Genomic DNA, 18,310 nt, shown 5'->3' with positions numbered 1-18,310 from the left:
GACAGAAGAGAGCTTCATATTGTTTGTATTTTTTAATAAAAACTCTTCAAAAGATGGTAACTCAAGGCCCTGGCTCTTATTAAGTTGACAACTTCTTTTAGGATAGCTGGCAGAGTTTCTCATGCCAAGTATAGTAACGTAAAAACAATGAGTCATAATAATGTGCAGACTTCAGCAAAACCAGATGCGTTGCCAAGCATCACAGGTGAGACATATACAGCATACCAAGAAATTTCTCTCAAAGCTTTTCTGGAAAAATAAACTTTTCACCACTTAGGAGATGTCAAAGGCTTTTAACATTTTCTAGAAGAGCTCACAAACAGGAAATCTTGGATGGGGTCAGCATCAACTAGTGGATTAAATTTCATCCCTTTAAATACTGATGAGAAATGGGACAGGTGTCAATTCGTCATTGATCTGCCTCCTAACACTAGAGGTAACATTCTGAAGTGATGGCATCATTTACAGAGACAAAGCTTCAATACTGCTTCTCTGTTCTAGTACACAAACCAGCCTGACTATTTCAGGGCACAAAGATTCGCCATGGTCTTTTGAACTGCATATGGCTTCTGTATATAGCAATGCAACCAACAACTTCGTATGATGCTTCTGCTTTAGGGGCAAATTCAAGTTAAGTTCAAGTTCTCATCAAGTCCTCTCATGAAAAACATCCAGAGTAATCACTGTATTTCAATATCACTTCTTTAATTTTTGCTAGTGGGAAACTACTCTAAATGTAAAATGTTAACAATGACGATCACATTGCGAAACCCCTCGCTTCTTTCAAATGAAACAATGCTGAACACTGTAATCTGACATTAAATACTTTTAAAAAAATAAGTTTGAAAGAAACTAAAGACCAAAAAGTATTTTTTTATTAGGTTCATAGATCCCTGAAGTATATCAACAGATTTCATGGAATCTAAGAATAACTTTTGTGGCAAAGTTAATGAAAGACTCATCAAGCTATCCCATGCACAACCAGAAAATATATATATTTTTAAATCCACCAGTAGATGAGAATACTGACTTCAGGGAAGAACTCAAGAATGCAGAAATCCTGATTAGGCAATTTTGTAAAGGAAACACTTTGGTGGGAGAAGTAGGTTAAAAGTAACAGAGACAAATACTTTGAAAACTGCACAGTAAACAGGTTAAAAACAAAGCAAGAAGAGGAGACAAGATCCTGCCAGACACAGACACACACACACACAGGATATAGAATTCCTTCCCCACTATAATCTCTTTTCCAAAAAATATTTAAAAATTTACAACACTGACAGAAAGAGGGCTATCACATTAACCAATGTCACTCCAACAAATTCAATAAAAAAGAATATGCAAAAAAAGAGGCTTATCATAAACTATACAGCATGTACAACACTGGAAACCACCAGTCCTGTGCACAGAAAGGCTTTGTTGCTTAAAAACATATAGAAAAAGAGAGCAGAAAATGAGAATCCCAACAATTCAGTTTATGAATATGAAGCCCCCCAAACCACTAATAGTAAAGCAGAAGGAATTTGGAACACAACACTTCAAATTTAATTAAATGTCCTCAAACAAGCAACTGGGAATATGATGAAATACCTTGAAACAGAAACTCAAAAACTAAGAACAGAAATGGACAAAGAAAAACATAAAATTAGTTGATCTCAGAAAATATAAAATAATGACAAAATTACACCAGGAATAAAGACCACATTACAAGGTGCACAAGGAATAGATTCTAATGAAAACATGATAATGAATGTCGGAGAAAAGAAAACAAATAGGATGTAAAGAAAATAAAAATGTAAAAAGAATCAGTGAGGATGGTTGAAATGGCAAAGATCCAATTTTTTAATAATTAAGGTGTCTAAAAAGTTACACAGGATAATGAAACAGGAATAATATTAAAACTATTATCCAAAAAAATGTTCTAGAATAAGAGATCTGAACCTGCATATTGAAAGAGCTCATTGGATACCAATGAAAATTAGCCCACAATGAACCACCTCAACACATATTCTTGTAAAACTATTAGACTTTAAAGGTAAATGAAGAATTCTCACAGCCTCTATATAAAAGATCAAATACTTTTAAGGGCAAAAGAACTTAATTGTTATTAGACTTCTCAAAAAACAAAAAGCAAAACACCAAACCAAAACAATATAAGAAGCAAGACAATAATGAAAGAGTATTTTTTTAAAACACAAAGAAAGAACATGTGGATCAAGGGGATATATAATCAAGCTGTCTCTCAAGGTCATAAAAATTTAAAAACAAGCAATTTTAAACATGCAAGAGATTTTGCACTCATAAGACCATAAGGATGCAATCTATCCAAAGTAGAACTTCATCCACTCAAGGTATGACTGGGACAACTTAAGCAAAAAGATAGTGAGCATTTAATATGTTTCACTCTAGATTTAGAAAAGTTAGAGACGGGTTGAAGAATAAGACACAAGAATGGTTCAACATCTGTGAAAAAATCGATGTCATAAAGTTACTAATTCATACTGTGACAAGTAAAAATGGGGGGAAAGGGAGAGAGAGAGAAAAGTAGGATATGTGAACAATAGGGAGGAGTTACAGGCAACTGGTCACAGTTAAAAGACACCATTAAAATAGACAAATTAGGTAGTAAAAGATTAAGAAAACAGCCATTTAAAAAGGTATAAATTGAAAGGTAACATATAGAATAAAGCTATAAAATTTATTAAAATCCAAAAGAAATTTAAAAAATAGATGGAAACAATGTAAAGACATAAACAGAGAAAATATAATACACATGATTATAACTTAAAATAATATGACAGACTTGAGACAAACATTTCAGTTTTATAAATAAATCCAAATGGGATTAATTTAGCTATTGAAAAAAAGATTTTCAATTTTGTTCATAAAATAAGACCCAGTAATATGCTATATGCAAGAAATACACCCAAAACAAAATGACTCAGAAGAGCTAAAAATAAAGGGATGATCAAAAACAGGTATGTAAGGCAAAATAAGGAGGGTGTATGTGTGTGCATGACCTTGATGCCAAAGAATTCAAATTCAAGTCTGAGCTGCCTTTATAGAGGAGTTTCTGGAACCCTATTTCAAGCAATAGGACTGAGACTTGCCCTGTTCAGCTGCAGCTGCAGAGCTATAACCCTATCATCTTCAGCAACCAATCAGAGCTTTGTTCTGACCAGTCAGGACTGTGCCTTTTGGATCAATCAAGCTGTGAGGATTTGGAGTCCCCTCACATGAGGATGGACCACTCAGGAACCAGGGCGGGGGAGGGGGCTTCTGTCTGTGTGCACCAGCTCCCCTCTGGCTCAGGGAGTGTGCTTTACTTTCCACCAAAGACTGGAGAAGACTGCCTTGCCCTGGATGGAGCTGAAACACCAAAGACGTCCTGCCAGAGCAGAGTGAAGCAGACCTGTGCAGGAACAGAGTGGGGCAGATAGAGCAGGTCGGAGCAGAAGGTTTCCCTGAAGAGGGCCCTGGCCTCAGAGCTGCCTTGCCTCAGGGCTGCCTAAAAGCCCTGCTGTTTTCACAGCCGTATTTTACTTCAGTTGAGCTGTGTGCACTAAATAAAGTTTCCTGCTTCACTGCATCCCAAACTGGGGTGTCCTGTTGGCACTAAACTGGCATGAATGACCAGTGGTTGATACCAGTTAGAGGACATATGGCAAAACAAACCAAAACCACCACTTACTATAGTAACAAAGAAGATATTTCAAAATAATTTTAACCAAAAAAATGTGTAAAACCTACATGAGAAAAAGTTTAAACAGCCCTGAAAGACAAAATTAGATGTGAACAAATGGGAAAAAGCAGCTCTTATTCTTGAACAGGATGACTCAACATCATAAAAATAATTTATAAAAAACATAATCCTAATAAAAATACCAACAAATTTTTTATGAAGTTGGACAGGTTGATATTAAATTTCATATGGATAAATAAACAGGCAAGAATAGCCAGGAAAACATTAAAAACGAACATCCATGATTAGAGAGTAGCCTGATCAGACATTAAAACAGTAAAAAGTCTCTATAATTAAAACTGAAGTTCTGATACCTGGATAGGCCAGTGGAATACAATAGAAAGTCTAGAAATAGACCCATGTACATAAAAAACTTAAGTATATGATAAAGGTAGTCTTTCAAACTATTGGGGCAAAGATAGACTGTTAAGTGCATGATGCTAGGACAAGTGATCGGTCATCTGGAAAAGGTACTACTAGATCTACACTTCATATGGTACAAAAGAATATCTCCAAATGGACCAGGATCTAAATGCACCACATAAATACTAAAGGAAAACATGGGTACATTTATTCTTAACCATGATGTAGAAAAAGGCTTTCCAATTTCCAATTATGACTCAGAATATAGATGCAATAAAAGACTGATAAATTTACTACATGACTAAAAGACAATAAGAGAGTTCCGAATACGTGAGAGAAATAAATGACAAAAAAAAAACCCAACTTGAAGAAAAAGGGGAAATGATATGGACAGATAAAAAGATGAAAAAGAAATGGACCTTTAACATAGTTTTTAAAAAGTCCAACCTGACTCATAGTAAGAGAAATGTAACTATACTGGGATATCATTTTTTACCTATCAATTGGCAAAACATGACCATATACTGTTGGCAAGGTTGTGGGAAACAGACATTTTAATGCATCATGGTGGAAATGCAAGTCGGCATAACCCTTGTATAGGGGAATTTGGCAATATGTAAGATATATATATATATATATATATACACACACACACACACATACATATATACACACACACACACACACACATATATATATATATATATATATATTTTTTTTTACCTTTTGAACCAGTAATTGTACTTCAGGAATTTACTCTGAAGACACACCTCCAAGAATACAAAAACACATACGTATAAAGTTCTTTATTGCAGAACTGCTTATAACTATAAAGTACTGGAATCAACCCATAGATAAAAGAGAGGTTAAATAAACTGTAGTACATCTAGGCTATGAAGTCCTATGCAGCTGGAAAAGAATGAGGGCTATCTGTATGAATTGATGTGTATTGATTTCTAGTAGATACACTGTTGAAGCGTCGGGGAAAGTTGCAAAGAATACCAATAGTACATTAGATTTTTGTATAAGAAGAGAAAATAAAACAAATATATTATTTGTACAGATAAATGCAGAAAAGAAAAGACAAAGACGAATGCAACTGGTTAGCTACAAGGGTTGGATGGACGTGGGAAAGAAGGGTAAAAGGAATGCAGGGTAGTGATGCCACTGTCTTTTTGAACAGTTCTAACTTTGGGAACCATGTTAATGCGAAACTCAACAAAGGAGAAAGAAAACCAACAAGAATGGAGAAAACCCCCTAAAATGGAATATGAACAGAAGTAAATGAACCAAACCTTATTAGAAATGGAAAACATAACCACACTGGAGGGTAGGAGGTGGTGGTGGGAAAACTAGCCCAGGCAATTTTGAACACAGTATTTAGACCGTATGTCCTCAGGTTAAGACTAAACAAACATGAATTCGAGGTAGCAGGCTTCTTTGATTCAGAAGCATGGGCAAGCAATCCTGAAACTATTTTCTGTGCATTATAGAACTAAACAAATAAATAAGCACCTATACTGTAGATAACAGGCATTAGGTATCTCATTGTTAGAGTGGGACACGATAGAATGAACCCTGTGATGTTGGATTAGGATTAAAGGTATCAGTATGAATGCATGCTTTTAAAAAAACATCAGATAATTATAAAATATATACTATGTGTAATGTACATATGTAAGTTTGTACATACACACATCTATTTACTAAATCTATCTGCTGACAGGGCATGGAAGCTCACTGGTCTAAACTTAGAGATCAGATATTGATTTCTAATACAGTGGTACCTCGGTTTTCAAATGCAATTTGTTCCAGAAGACCGTTCGAGTTCTGAAACGTTCGAAAACTGAGGGATCCACAGCCAACAGTTAGGCCTCAGGATCTTGCCCTTGGCGGAAGCTGTGTGGCACGTTCGACTTCCAAGGCATGTTCAAAAACCGAAGCACTTACTTCCAGGTTTACGGCGTTCGTAAACCGAAATGTTCATCAACAGAGACGTTTGAAAACCGAAGTATCACTGTACTATTTTCCACAAAAAAGAACCAGGGTTCCTTGAAGAAATGGCTGATTTCAGGGCTGGGGCAGGGGAAGTAAGTACAAGGTAAATCTAGAATATCCTGAGCCAGACCAGAGGGGAGTCTCATCACTCAAAGAATGATGAGGACATCACAAAAGAACACAGGAGTTGGCTTGAAGAGGCTCCCACTGGAAATTTGGGACAATCTGAGCATCGAAATAAATAATAAGGATTATAAACCACGGACTAACATAAGAATCCATGAATCCACACTGACACATAAAAAGGAAAAGCTCACCCTTTCAGTAGGAAAAAACTAATAAACATAGAAGGAATGATGAAATTAGAAAATCACCACTTGATGACAATTGCCATAACAACAGCAGCTGATTCAGACAAGAATCATAAATGGACGCCAAGACTAATGGGTACAAGCTTGATGAGTAACAGGGTATTTACATCATTTCAAAGAGTCTTCCCACAAAATAAGCTACAGTGTAGAAATCTGGGAGATACCAACTTAGGCAAGAGATCAAAGTTAATGTCTCCAGTAAATGGGACAAATTGACATTGTGTGCCTCCTGAAACAATGCACTGAGAACATCACTTTTGGGGCTGTCCTGCCAAAAATCTGAAATCAAATCACGTGGAAACATCAGACAAACCAAATTAGGAATTTATAAAATAAATGGCCCATAAACTTAAAAAAAGTCAACATCATGAAATACAAGGAGAAACAGAGAAACTGCCCTTGCCTTTAATCTCCAAAATAATGGAGACTAATAAGACGTGACATGCAATACATAATCTGAGAATTAGTTTTGCTGTAAAGGGCACTGCAGAAATTTGAATAAGGTCTGTAGGTTAGTATAATATCAAAGTTAAATTTCTTCTATTTTGATAACTCTTCTGTGGTCATGTAAAAAGAATGTTCTAAATTTCTAGGGAAAACTTTAGTATATGGGGGGGAGGGTTGTCAGAGACATTGTGTTTGAAACTTATTCTTAAACAGTTTAGAAAAAAACGGGGGAGATGTAAAAAATATGGTAACATTTGAAAACTCTGAGTGAAAGGATATGAAATTATCCAATTCTTGCAACTCTTCTACAAGCCTGAAATTATGTCAAAATAATAGGTAAAAGGAAAAAGTTGCTAATTTCAGTAGTCATACAGTATAAGATTAAGAAATAATAGCTGGTATCTATTACTCTAAAAGGCTTAGTGGTTCAGATTATGGACTTTGCTATCAGCCAGATCTCAGTTCAAGTCCCAACTCTGCCTATGTGACTTTGGACAAGTTGCCTATCTTCTCTGATCTTCTGTTGTATGGGAATAATGTAAAGAATTCTTATAGGATTTCATAAATCAAGCATGTTAAAAACTTGTACTAAGAGACACCAATTTTGGAGCCACACCGTGAAGGTCTGAATCCTGCTTAGCAATTTACTAGCTATGTGACCTTGAACAAGTTATTTAACCTCTGTGCCTCAATTTTCCCATCAGTAAATGGGGGGCAGAGCATAACAGTATCAAGGGTTCCTGTGAAGACTAAATAAGTAAATTGATACAAGTGATTTGAATAGTGCCTGACACAGCAAGCATTGCATGCACTGCAGTTATTTGCATTATCAGCCTAGGCCTCTACAGAATAAAAATTCAGATGTTAGCTATCATCATTGTTAAGTGTGTAATATTATCAACAATATAGCTTTTTTCAAGAGGTTTGGTGGTAAAGAGAAAGAAAATTTACTTTTTCCTCTTGAAATAAGAAAACCTAAGCACATTATAGAGACAGGGGGAAAACAACACAGAAAGAGAAACTGAAAATGCAAGAGACACAGAATCATTTATGAAATGAAGCTGAAGGACCTCAGTTTTCCTCTTTATAAATATCATCTAAGGATTTAAGAGACATGATGAAGGTATAAGACTGAATGTACATCTTTAAACTTTGAATACACAGACACACATACTTATATATTTCTTCTTCTACAGAATGCATTTTCCTTTAATACCTACTAGGCTTTAAAATATTTAGTTTCTCATTTAGAGATACACCTACAATCTTTCTCCTCCCGCCAGAAGTTCATTTGGAATGAAAACTTTACCTAGTCGGTTTGGCTCAGTGGATAGAGCATCAGCCTGCAGACTGAAGGGTCCTGGGTTCGAGTCCGACCAAGGGCACATACCTCAGGGTTGCAGACCTGATCCCTGGCCCTGGTCAGGGTACATGCAGGAGGCAACCAATTGATGTGTCTCTCTCACATCGATGTCTCTGTCTATCTGTCTGTCTCTCTCTTCCACTCTCTCTGAAAAGCAATGGAAAAAATATCCTCAGGTGAGGATTATAAAAACACACACCAAAAAACCAAAAAACAAATAAAATGAAAACTTTAAGCAAAATACAGGAAAAAAATACAGAGAGTAAGAAAAGATTACAAATAAGCAAAGGCTTTTCTTTTTAATACTATGTTTTTAAATTTCATCTTTGGACTGTCAATAATATCCACGGGGAAATGATACTAGCAGACAGATGTCTATGGATCAATAAGAAAAGATGCCTAGATGTTGAGATAAAACAAACATGTTGTAAAATAGTTTGTATATATTTGTATATAGAGAGAAAAGGTTAATATTAATGGCAAATGGATTTTTTACTTCAATTGCCATCTTTATAGAGCAACTATTATGTCTCAGATACCAGGAATTAAAGAATAATCAAAAAGGAAAATAATATTCCAGGTGCAATGGGATGTTCTCATTTCAATACAATCTGCCTTAAAAAGGTGACAGAATTCAGACCTACAGAGCCAATCTTAACTATCATTAAGCACATCCTGTCTGTCAGTGAAATGCGCACCACTACACTGAGTTCATTTCACAAAGGTTTCTGGAAATTTTAGCAATTTAGAATGTAGTTATACAAAATCATAATAAACTCACTTATTTAAAGAATATTACACATTTCTAAGAAAACAGAAAATAACTGTCCAACTGCCAAGTAACCAAAAGTGCCTCATCAGTTAAAAGACATTCTAACGAATTTAGGACTAAAGGAACAATTCCTTGAGAAATCATTCTCCTTTCTGTTTGCTTCATTATTCCATAATGCCATCTCTCAGGGGGGAAACCCTAAAATTAACAATTACAGACAAAAGAAACTCCCCAAACCTCAGTTTTATACCAAACTGGGAACAACTTTTATAGGGCTATAGCTGGGCCAGCCTTTTTGAAAGGGGCACTGAGAAATGATGATACAGGAAAAAGATTCACTGCCATTATCACTGGAATCTCAATGCCCACTAAGTATCTGATTCTACCCTGTAATTTTCTGCATATCTGCAATGATCTGAACAAACTATTCTTAAATGTCCTTTATTTTTCTGCAGCGTCAAGATAGTTACCTTTCTCCCACCAACCACAGATTGCTACCCAAATGGGGGACCAGGGATATGTGGGAGGAAGTGATGGGGAGGGCAAACTAAATCCCAACAGAAACCATCATCGCTCAGCACCCTTCACCTTTCTGCAGCTTTTAATTCACCCAGGTGAAGAGAGACAATGGAAAAACAAAGGAAATAAGGGACAGCTGAGATTCACTGTAAACCTAGTATATCACAAGCACTGTGAAGTATTATTATATTTAATCTTCCTACAGTACAGGTGACGACTTGTAGAAAAGACTTTCTGCAAGTAAGTCCTGGAGCTGTGATGAGAACCCAGTGCGCGATTTAAAACCTGTGCTCAAAATTTTTCTCATTTCACTCAACCTAATAACAGTAACAGTAGTTATTATCCAAAATATAATCCTCTTATCTTCTTTTAAAGAAAAACCTTTTCATTATGGAAATTTCAAAAACATATGAAAGTAGAGAGAGTGTAACAACTGTGTGGCCATGGCTCTGCTTCACCTATGTGTCCTTCTTATTTCACCTACCCTTCGTCCCACCTTTTTTTCTCCCTGAAATATTTAAAACAAATGCAAGACACTTCATTTGACCTCAGAATGTCTCTAACAAATTAGATCTTAAAAAAAATAACATTACCACATCAAAAGCAATCATTCCTATTACTGAATGCGCAATTCTTCTTAAAATTTCTCTAATTACCTTAAAAATGTTTTCTTGCAGTTGGTTAGCTTAAATCAAGATACTAATAAGGTTCACACATTAGTTCTGGAAGATGTATCTCAATATATGACAGTTCCCTCCCCTTTCCTTTTTTAAAATGCCATTTACATACAGGCATACCTCAGAGATATTGTGCAATGTTCAGTGCACCGCAATGAAGCAACTATCGCAATAAAGTGAGTCAGAATCTTTCTGCTAGTAGAGGTTCTTGCCTTCAGTTTGTAAAAAGAAATGCAAGCTCCGTGAAGTGCAGTAAAACAGGGTATGCCTATATAGGTTTTAGGGTTGATACAATGTGTCTCTCTAGCTCCTTTATTTCCTGTAAACTGCTATGGGCTTGATCACATTGTGGTTCACCTTTTTTCATTGTTGTTGCAAGACTGCTCAGGTGGTGCTGTTTATTCTCCACTGCATCACCTCAGGAGGCATTGGATATCCACTTGTCTTCTATTAGTGTTATAGTGTTTCTAGATCCTCAGATTTGAGATCCTAAAAGCTTATCTGATACCACATAGCACCATGTGCAAGTGGTGATCGAGCTACAAGGTTAATCCAGAGCTGACTGAGAGACAACAGAGGTTATCAATCAGCAGTCAGGGAAGCAGGGCAGGAACTGTCCCTCTGATAAGAGGCCAAAACGTACAGAGAAGAGATGAAGGATTTAACCACAGATGGAGAGAAGGCCAGAGGATAAACAAGATGCTTAAAGAACAAGATACTGGGTTCCAAAGACATTTTACACACTTGTACCAATAAATGTTTCCAAATAAACTCAGAGAACCCAAAAGTTCTTTATTTTATGATGTTAGTTTACCCAAACAGCCTTACAAAATTTTCCACCTTTCTTGCTTAAGAGAAAGGTGGCTGATCTCTAAGTCAAAGGTTCCCAGCTTAACTACAAAGAAGATTCTCCTGGGAACTTTAAAAATACTGGAGCATGGGTCCCACCCAAACAATTCTGATTCAAATGGTCTAAGGTGAGGACCAGGTTATTATTTAAATAGTATTATTTAAGTCTTTCTGGGTGACTCTAATATGTAGCCATAATTGAGAAGCCACAGCTCTTAGCTAAGGGTAAGAATAGCAGCTAGTATTTATTAAGCATGTGTTGCATGTAATGTACTGTTCTAAGTGCTTTACATATGAGTTTATTTTCTATTTTACAAATGAGGAAACAGAGAAGTCAGGTAACTTGCCTAGGGTCACAGAGCAAGCCAACAGCAGAGTTAGGATTATATACCAAGAAGTTTGGATCAAAAGTCCATGCCCTTAATGACCATGATATACTGCCTAAGCATGAATTATACTTGTATTCTTCAACCACAAATAAAACGGTAAAAGAAAACAAAACAATGAGATAACTTTCTCCTTTTTATAAATATTACAGCAGCATTTTGTTGCAAAGGTACGAGCAAAGGCTTGTTAGGAAAGTAAATAAACAAATAGGGAAGAATCTTCTTTTTCCAAAAGATTCAAATTTGAGATTTGCACACATGCTTTCAATCATTTCCCACACATCACCCATACAGCACAGTTATTCAATGTTAAGTATCAAAAATTGCTTTAGCTTTAAAACTCAGGGTAATAATGTATTACATGTACGTTTACAAGAAAATTTCCTACCTATTTCAGTTCTGCTAACTCCAATTCCATTATAAATTCTCAAGTAATTTAAATGACAAGAATCAGAATCTTCAATGTCAAAGTCACCAAATTTGATGCGCACTCTCTCTCCCATCTTTACACGGATCTCCCATTCACAAACGGTGCTGTTGGGATAGGTCTGTGGGTAGTTTATGGACGTAAGGGTTCCACTTTCAGGGCCTAGTACAGTGTGTCCACATCCATCACCTTTAAAAAAAAAAGTTAAAAGAACAATAAATTATTCTGATATCTTTAACTTATACTATAAATAATTAGGATTTTTGTGAACATTTTTAAATACGTATGATATTAGATATTTTATACCACCAATACTTTCCTTATACAAGATCAAACAGATATCTAAATGCAGGAGCCAAAAGAAGCCAGGTTAGGTAAAAATAACCAATGACTACCTTTATAATTTATGTGTTCAAAGAACCTTCCAATCTGAATTCGAAGTAAGCACAATTTGGCAAAAAATATATGTACATGTCATAAATTCAAACTTTAAGAGTATCAATTCATAGTAATTGTTTAAAGTAAATGTAAACTATAAAAATGAAAGTATGTGACTAGCTTCATCTATTTACAAACATCACAAACCCCTTCTATAAAATCTGCGAGGTGAATGATCTCTTAAAACACTTACTATATACTAAAGATTATGCAATTACCAACCATATTACACACCGCAAGGCACTCCTTCTTGAAGGCATTAAAACAATATTTATTGAAGTTTAATTTTATATTCTACTGAAATTTGACTTTTTAGTAATCCCTATCCAAAAGCCTCAATGTTTCCCTACAAAATGATGAGAAAAATGCTTATTTAAAGATTAGGAAAAATATCCTTCATATCTTGGTAGCAGCATTATTTGCTCTAGAAATTTCTTCAGTAACTGTATATGAATGAAAATGAAAACTTAGGTAACTTAACATATTGTCTGTAAAAACCAAATATGTGTATCTTTCCCTTTCTTACGAAACGTGTTATTTTACTGAGCAGGAGGCATGTGCTGCTGCTCCAATTGTACAGTTGAGCATTTCTTAATGACAGGATTCAAATACATTCTTTCTAATAGGAAGATTAATATAGCTTTTCAAAATGATAGTATTTTTCCCTTCAAAAGAGCTATTGATAATCATTGTTTGGAATAGTTTGGTGCTTACACAAAAAACAATATTGAAAGTGACACTGCTGGGTTTTAACCTTAATATGGATATAGATGGCTGTAACAGAATGTTCTATTATCTTGCTATTGTCGTAAATTATTATTTTTAAGAACAATGTAGTGCTGGTATCATTTACTAGAACAGATAAAAGCTTTAAAGGCCTATGAATAAGAACTTAACATAGTATCCAGCAAGCAGTAATTGCAAAATAAATGTTAATTAATGTTTATTAACCTATGAAAAAAATAATTTCCAACTAGTCTCAAAATGAACTTTAATGAAGAAACAACTCTGGATCTAGATTCTGATGACAGTGCTTCAAATCCTCTGTTGATAAAGAACTTTATTCTCAAATCCATACAAGTACTGTTACTTTTTCTACTTTCAAAGGTGAGTCCATAGGCTAGCAATCTGGTTTCCTAAACAAACCTCTCTCCTAGAAAGCTTAGCTTTTAATCAATGTGAAACTTTACCTGTCTTCTACACCTGCTTTCATCCCACACACAAGAACTAGGCCTATCAGCTCAATAATATAATGTATAAGGGTGCCATAAAATAAACGTGAGTCTTTGTGTGATACACTCATATTTTGAAAACATAAAACTTAGAATGTGATGCAACTCAGAGGGAAAAAAATAACCACAAATTTTCCCTGAAACTATCATGAAAATACATTGAACATCTCTGTTGGATTATCCTCTAAATTGAAAACATAGGGATATAAAACCCTCACTGTGAAAATAATCAAATTGTAATATAAATAACTTTTGAACAATCATTAACATTTTTCCTTAGAGAAAAAAACAACTATCCTATGGTAGTTTCTAACATGAAACTAGTCTGAAATGTTCTCTTATCATTGAAAAGATAAATACATGCTTTGTGGAAGTGTTTCGATCTTTAAAAAGTAGCCACTGAATAAATGAAACAGCTCAAAATATAAATGTATTTTCTTTGGTAAACAGAAACTAAGGCAGCTTCTCCCGTGATTGGAAGTGTTGATGGATTTCAGAAAGCCAAGAATTTCCTACGAACAGCTGAATTCTTGACTTAGTAATGGCAGACTGCTGCATTTAATGTATTCCCCATGGGCTGTTACTTAAGGTTGTGATTTTAATATGAATTTCAAAGAAAGTATAAGCAGAGTGTTAGTAGTTATCTTTTATGTCTTTATGTTCATATTTATGTTTGAGTCTCAATAAATACACAAAACGTTTCTTGCCCTTTCCTCCATAAAGCTTAATTTCTACACAAATTAATACAATACATACTAACTGATGAAAAACAGGACTTTAGTGCGCATGCTGATGAAGAAAACAATTAAAATGGAGCTGTCCTTTTTCAGTATCTTGTGCAGGGGGAGGGCACGAACAGTCCACAAGTAATGTGCCAAGAATGTTTTAAAATATGTGACGGAGTTCAGAGCTTCCTCCTCTCGCAAACAGGATGATATGCACCAGAAATCAAAGTTAGAAGAAAGTCTCAAATCTACTGCAGTGAACAAGTCTGAATGTTGCATATTTCAAAGACTATTTGATAAGTTTAACCTGACTAGATAAATAGCTTAGCTGGCCTAGCTAAACACCTACTGCTATGAGGTATATGTTTAGAATATTCTGGTTTGAAAGGGAAAGCTGGGCTTATACATATTCACTAGGTCAGCTTTCAAATGCTTTTCTCTGTTATTTCACACTGTGACCCTATACACTCTAGCATGTACAGGGTCTTTACTCTGTATTCCTGAGTCACTTAAGGGTTAAGGGGTCCCTACCTCGTAGTCTGAAAAACACTGTACTAGGCACCAGAAGGTCATAAGGCTGAATTCTCAAATCAAAGAAAGACCTGTTCTCACTTTTATCTCCAAATTAAAAAATGTGCTCCCAGGTTATTTTATAGCTCTTAAAAGTAAAGCCTATTCTACACCAAAATACTTAAAAAAACGACAAAATCACCTAATATACAGAGCGTGGCAAAAGTAGGTTAACATTTGTGAGTACAGAAAAGTTTATTCTTGAATTACTTTCCATAGGAACAACTGTAAACCTACTTTTGCCATACCCTATACTTAGGGCAATGGTTCTTAACTGGAGTAGGGGGAGGCCACCACAGGAGCAACTGTACCTCCCACTTGGGAATGTCTAAGGACATTTTTGTTGTCACAACTAGAGGGGTGGGATGCTACTGGCATCTAGTGGGAAGAAACCAGGGATGCTGCTAAATCATCTTACAATGCACAGGACAGCCTCGCGGAATAAAGACTGATCCATCGTAAATGTCAACAGTGCCAAGGTTGAGAAGTGCTGACTTAGAGCAAAGGCTAGGCTATCTCAGATAAGGAGACCCAGGTCAGTTTTTGGATGGTTTTCACTTCGACAAAGGGTAATACTGTTCTATTTGCTACGGGTAAAACCCAGGAAATAGTTTCCCCTCAAAGGTCAGCAGTTACATACACTGAAGAGTTTTACGTTCCCACTTCCCAATTTTTAAAACAAATAAATGGAATGCTTTATTTTTCTTTAAGTTAGAGGGGAAAAAAATCCTTTTCATTAGTCTTCAGACCTCAAATGATTTTTTTCTGGCTCAGGAACTCTTAACATTAAGGGGCAAATGCTGCTAATAGGGTCATGAGTAATAGTCTCTAAATGTTCTGCTTAGCTTTGTACACTGGAAAGAACAATGACCTGTGGCCAGGCTGTATTACCTACTATTATTCATTTTCACAAGGTAGAATTGACAAAAAGAGCATAACTACTACTGGAAGCATAGCTTTCAAAATGGGTATCATAGGAGCAATCCATAAACTCGTCAACAATCCCAACATCACCAACTCTTTATCCAGCTCCATCACCACCACCACCACCGTCAGCTTCTCCTCCTCCCCTAGATGGTCTCCATGAGACTATAACTGACCATAAAAGGTAGAAGCCTGATAATGTAATCTCTGAGTTTTATTTCAGAGGAGGAACAAACACTGGAATTTGATCTCACTGCTCCTTTGCTTGGCTGCAGATTTATCTCGGGGATTACTCACAGAACATGTGTTCACTTCCTCTGAAGAGTGTAGGGTCAGATGTGTTAAGCCAGATACAAATTTTGATATTGTTCCAGGAAAATAAATGAATAATTTTAACTCCTCATCCCCAGAGAAAACAAAAGGAACATTAAACACATTTAAATGACAATGAATTAATACAACAAAAATCATCTGGGGTTTTTTTGATAAGTATGTGCTTGTGATGCTGATTTCATGTGACCACCCCCACATATTAGTCACATTACTACTAATAAATAATATAAATTCTTACTTGTTGAATTATGTTAATATGAACACCATGCACCTTCTAAAAATATTTTAACAATAGCAAAGCTTGCACAAATATGTCAAAACTGCAGAGCAAGTAACTTTCATTACAGTCACTGTAAGCTATGAAAGGTTTATACTTTTCCAGTGAGCTTTCAAGGATTTCTTTATAACTGAACTGGTGCTCTGACTACACTTCCTCTAAGTGTGACTTCTGTAACGTCTTATAATTTCATCTGTGAGATCTTATAATCAACTGAAAAGAGACAGAGAGTAGAAAAGTGTTCAAAGGAATAAACTTCCAAGTCTTATCTAATATATCCTATTTCAGTTGGCTACAATGAAGATTTTTAATGCATTATTTAGCACTGAATTTTTAGACCAGAAGTATTGTATCAGTACTATTACTGTAAGATTTTTAAAGTTGCATCACTACAAATCTTAAATGGACAATTCAGGGTACTACTTTAATTTCACTCAGTATTTTTTTTAATACCACATAGGATGGATATGCATTGGGAGCCTAAAGAGGGTCACTGTGGATATTTTTAGGAAAAGAAATAGCTCCCAGCTTCATTCTTTTTTAAGCCCAACTTCACCTCTGCATTAGTGATAATTTACAAAACTGAGTAACATAAAGCAATGTAAGATGTATAAATTCTCTTCAACCCCCACCAAGCACATCTCTGCTTAGAACATAAGGTGGGCTCTGGTGTCATACAATGAACTTAAATGCCCTGTCTATCACTCACTGAGACCCTGAGAAGGTAATTTATTGTTGCTAAACCTCAGTTTTATAAAATGGGGATACTAACAACTCAAACCACACAGGGTAAGAATTAAATGAGACACTGTATAAAAAGACCTAGTAACGAGGGCCTAACCCATATTCAAGTGCTCAATAAATGTTTGAGGGTACTCGTATCATCATAAAAGACCAGAAAGGCTTTGCTCATCATATGCAGATCCAGTGCACTTGGCCATAACCTAACTAAAGTATAGGAACAATGGCCCATTAGTTTAGAAACTTTATAGCAGCTTTAAAGCTTCAAGTGCGTTTTGTGAGAAGTATAAATTCATTAGGAAGTAGTTCTCACTTATCTGCTCCCCTATGACCTTACTCCACTTTAGTTACTCACTCTCAGGACCACAACCTGGGCTTTGTTTGTGCCATTATCAAAGACTGCTCCCATCTCTGAAACCTCAAAAACTTTCCTGTTCTACTCTACTGGTCAGTGTCCCGATGTTTCTGCTCTCTTACACGGCATACTTTCTGTGAACCTGACATCTCTCTTTTCTCCCTACCTATTAATTGTGTCCTGGCCTCCTTTCTTTCCCTACCCAGCCTGGACCTCATGCCCACTGGATTAACTATACTCTTCTGGTACATTCACTTCCTAGCTACTGCGTCCTTCTTCAATATTCTGGCAAACCCCCCACCCTGAATCAAATGATTTCTTTGCAAAGGAGCTGAGCACTACTGGAAAAAAAGGAATCACAATATCCAGGGGATATGTGTCATTAGAGTAATGAGTTCCAATCTCAGATGGGTACCCGAAGCCACTCAGCAGTCTCTTATTCACTGGTTCTCAAAACTCAGTCTCCATTAGAAACACCTAGGGTTCTCAGACCCTCATCCCCACAGATTCTAATAAATGTAAAAAAAAAAAAAAAAATTACCTGGAACTTGAAAATAGGAAAAAGCAAAAGGTAAGCAACGCATCTTCTAAATGTCATAGAGGCCAAAAGCCACCCAAGAATTATAGGGCAAAACACTTAGCTGGACTTGCTATTTATCATTGATTAAAGATACTAATCTTGGTTACATGTTAATTTGTAGTTTGTTGCCTGGTAGAGACGCATATAATTTCTATGTTGTTGCAAAGATAATCCCAAAGGTTACAGTTTATGGCCCTGATGACCATTAACCAAATTTAGCC

General features: G+C 35.8%; 1 protein-coding gene across 3 annotated transcripts in view; it reads right to left on the bottom strand.

Annotated features, from left to right (window-relative positions):
• The window catches only part of DCBLD2 (discoidin, CUB and LCCL domain containing 2), a 77,355-nt gene that overhangs the window by 47,522 nt on the left and 11,523 nt on the right, over positions 1–18,310 (bottom strand). Inside the window, exon 2 of one of the 3 annotated variants that reach the window (XM_016199721.2) lies at positions 11,876–12,103. The exons of 1 other annotated variant lie outside the window; for it this stretch is intronic. In XM_016199721.2, coding sequence (XP_016055207.2) covers positions 11,876–12,103 — 228 coding nt within the window. Of the gene's footprint in view, positions 1–11,875; positions 12,104–18,310 lie in introns of those variants that run through there. One more of the 3 variants, XM_016199722.2, reaches the window with a different exon arrangement.

This window comes from Miniopterus natalensis, chromosome 6, assembly GCF_054644295.1.
Source record: "Miniopterus natalensis isolate mMinNat1 chromosome 6, mMinNat1.hap1, whole genome shotgun sequence".
Lineage (NCBI taxonomy): Eukaryota > Metazoa > Chordata > Mammalia > Chiroptera > Miniopteridae > Miniopterus > Miniopterus natalensis.
This window is presented reverse-complemented; position numbering and strand designations above follow the sequence as displayed.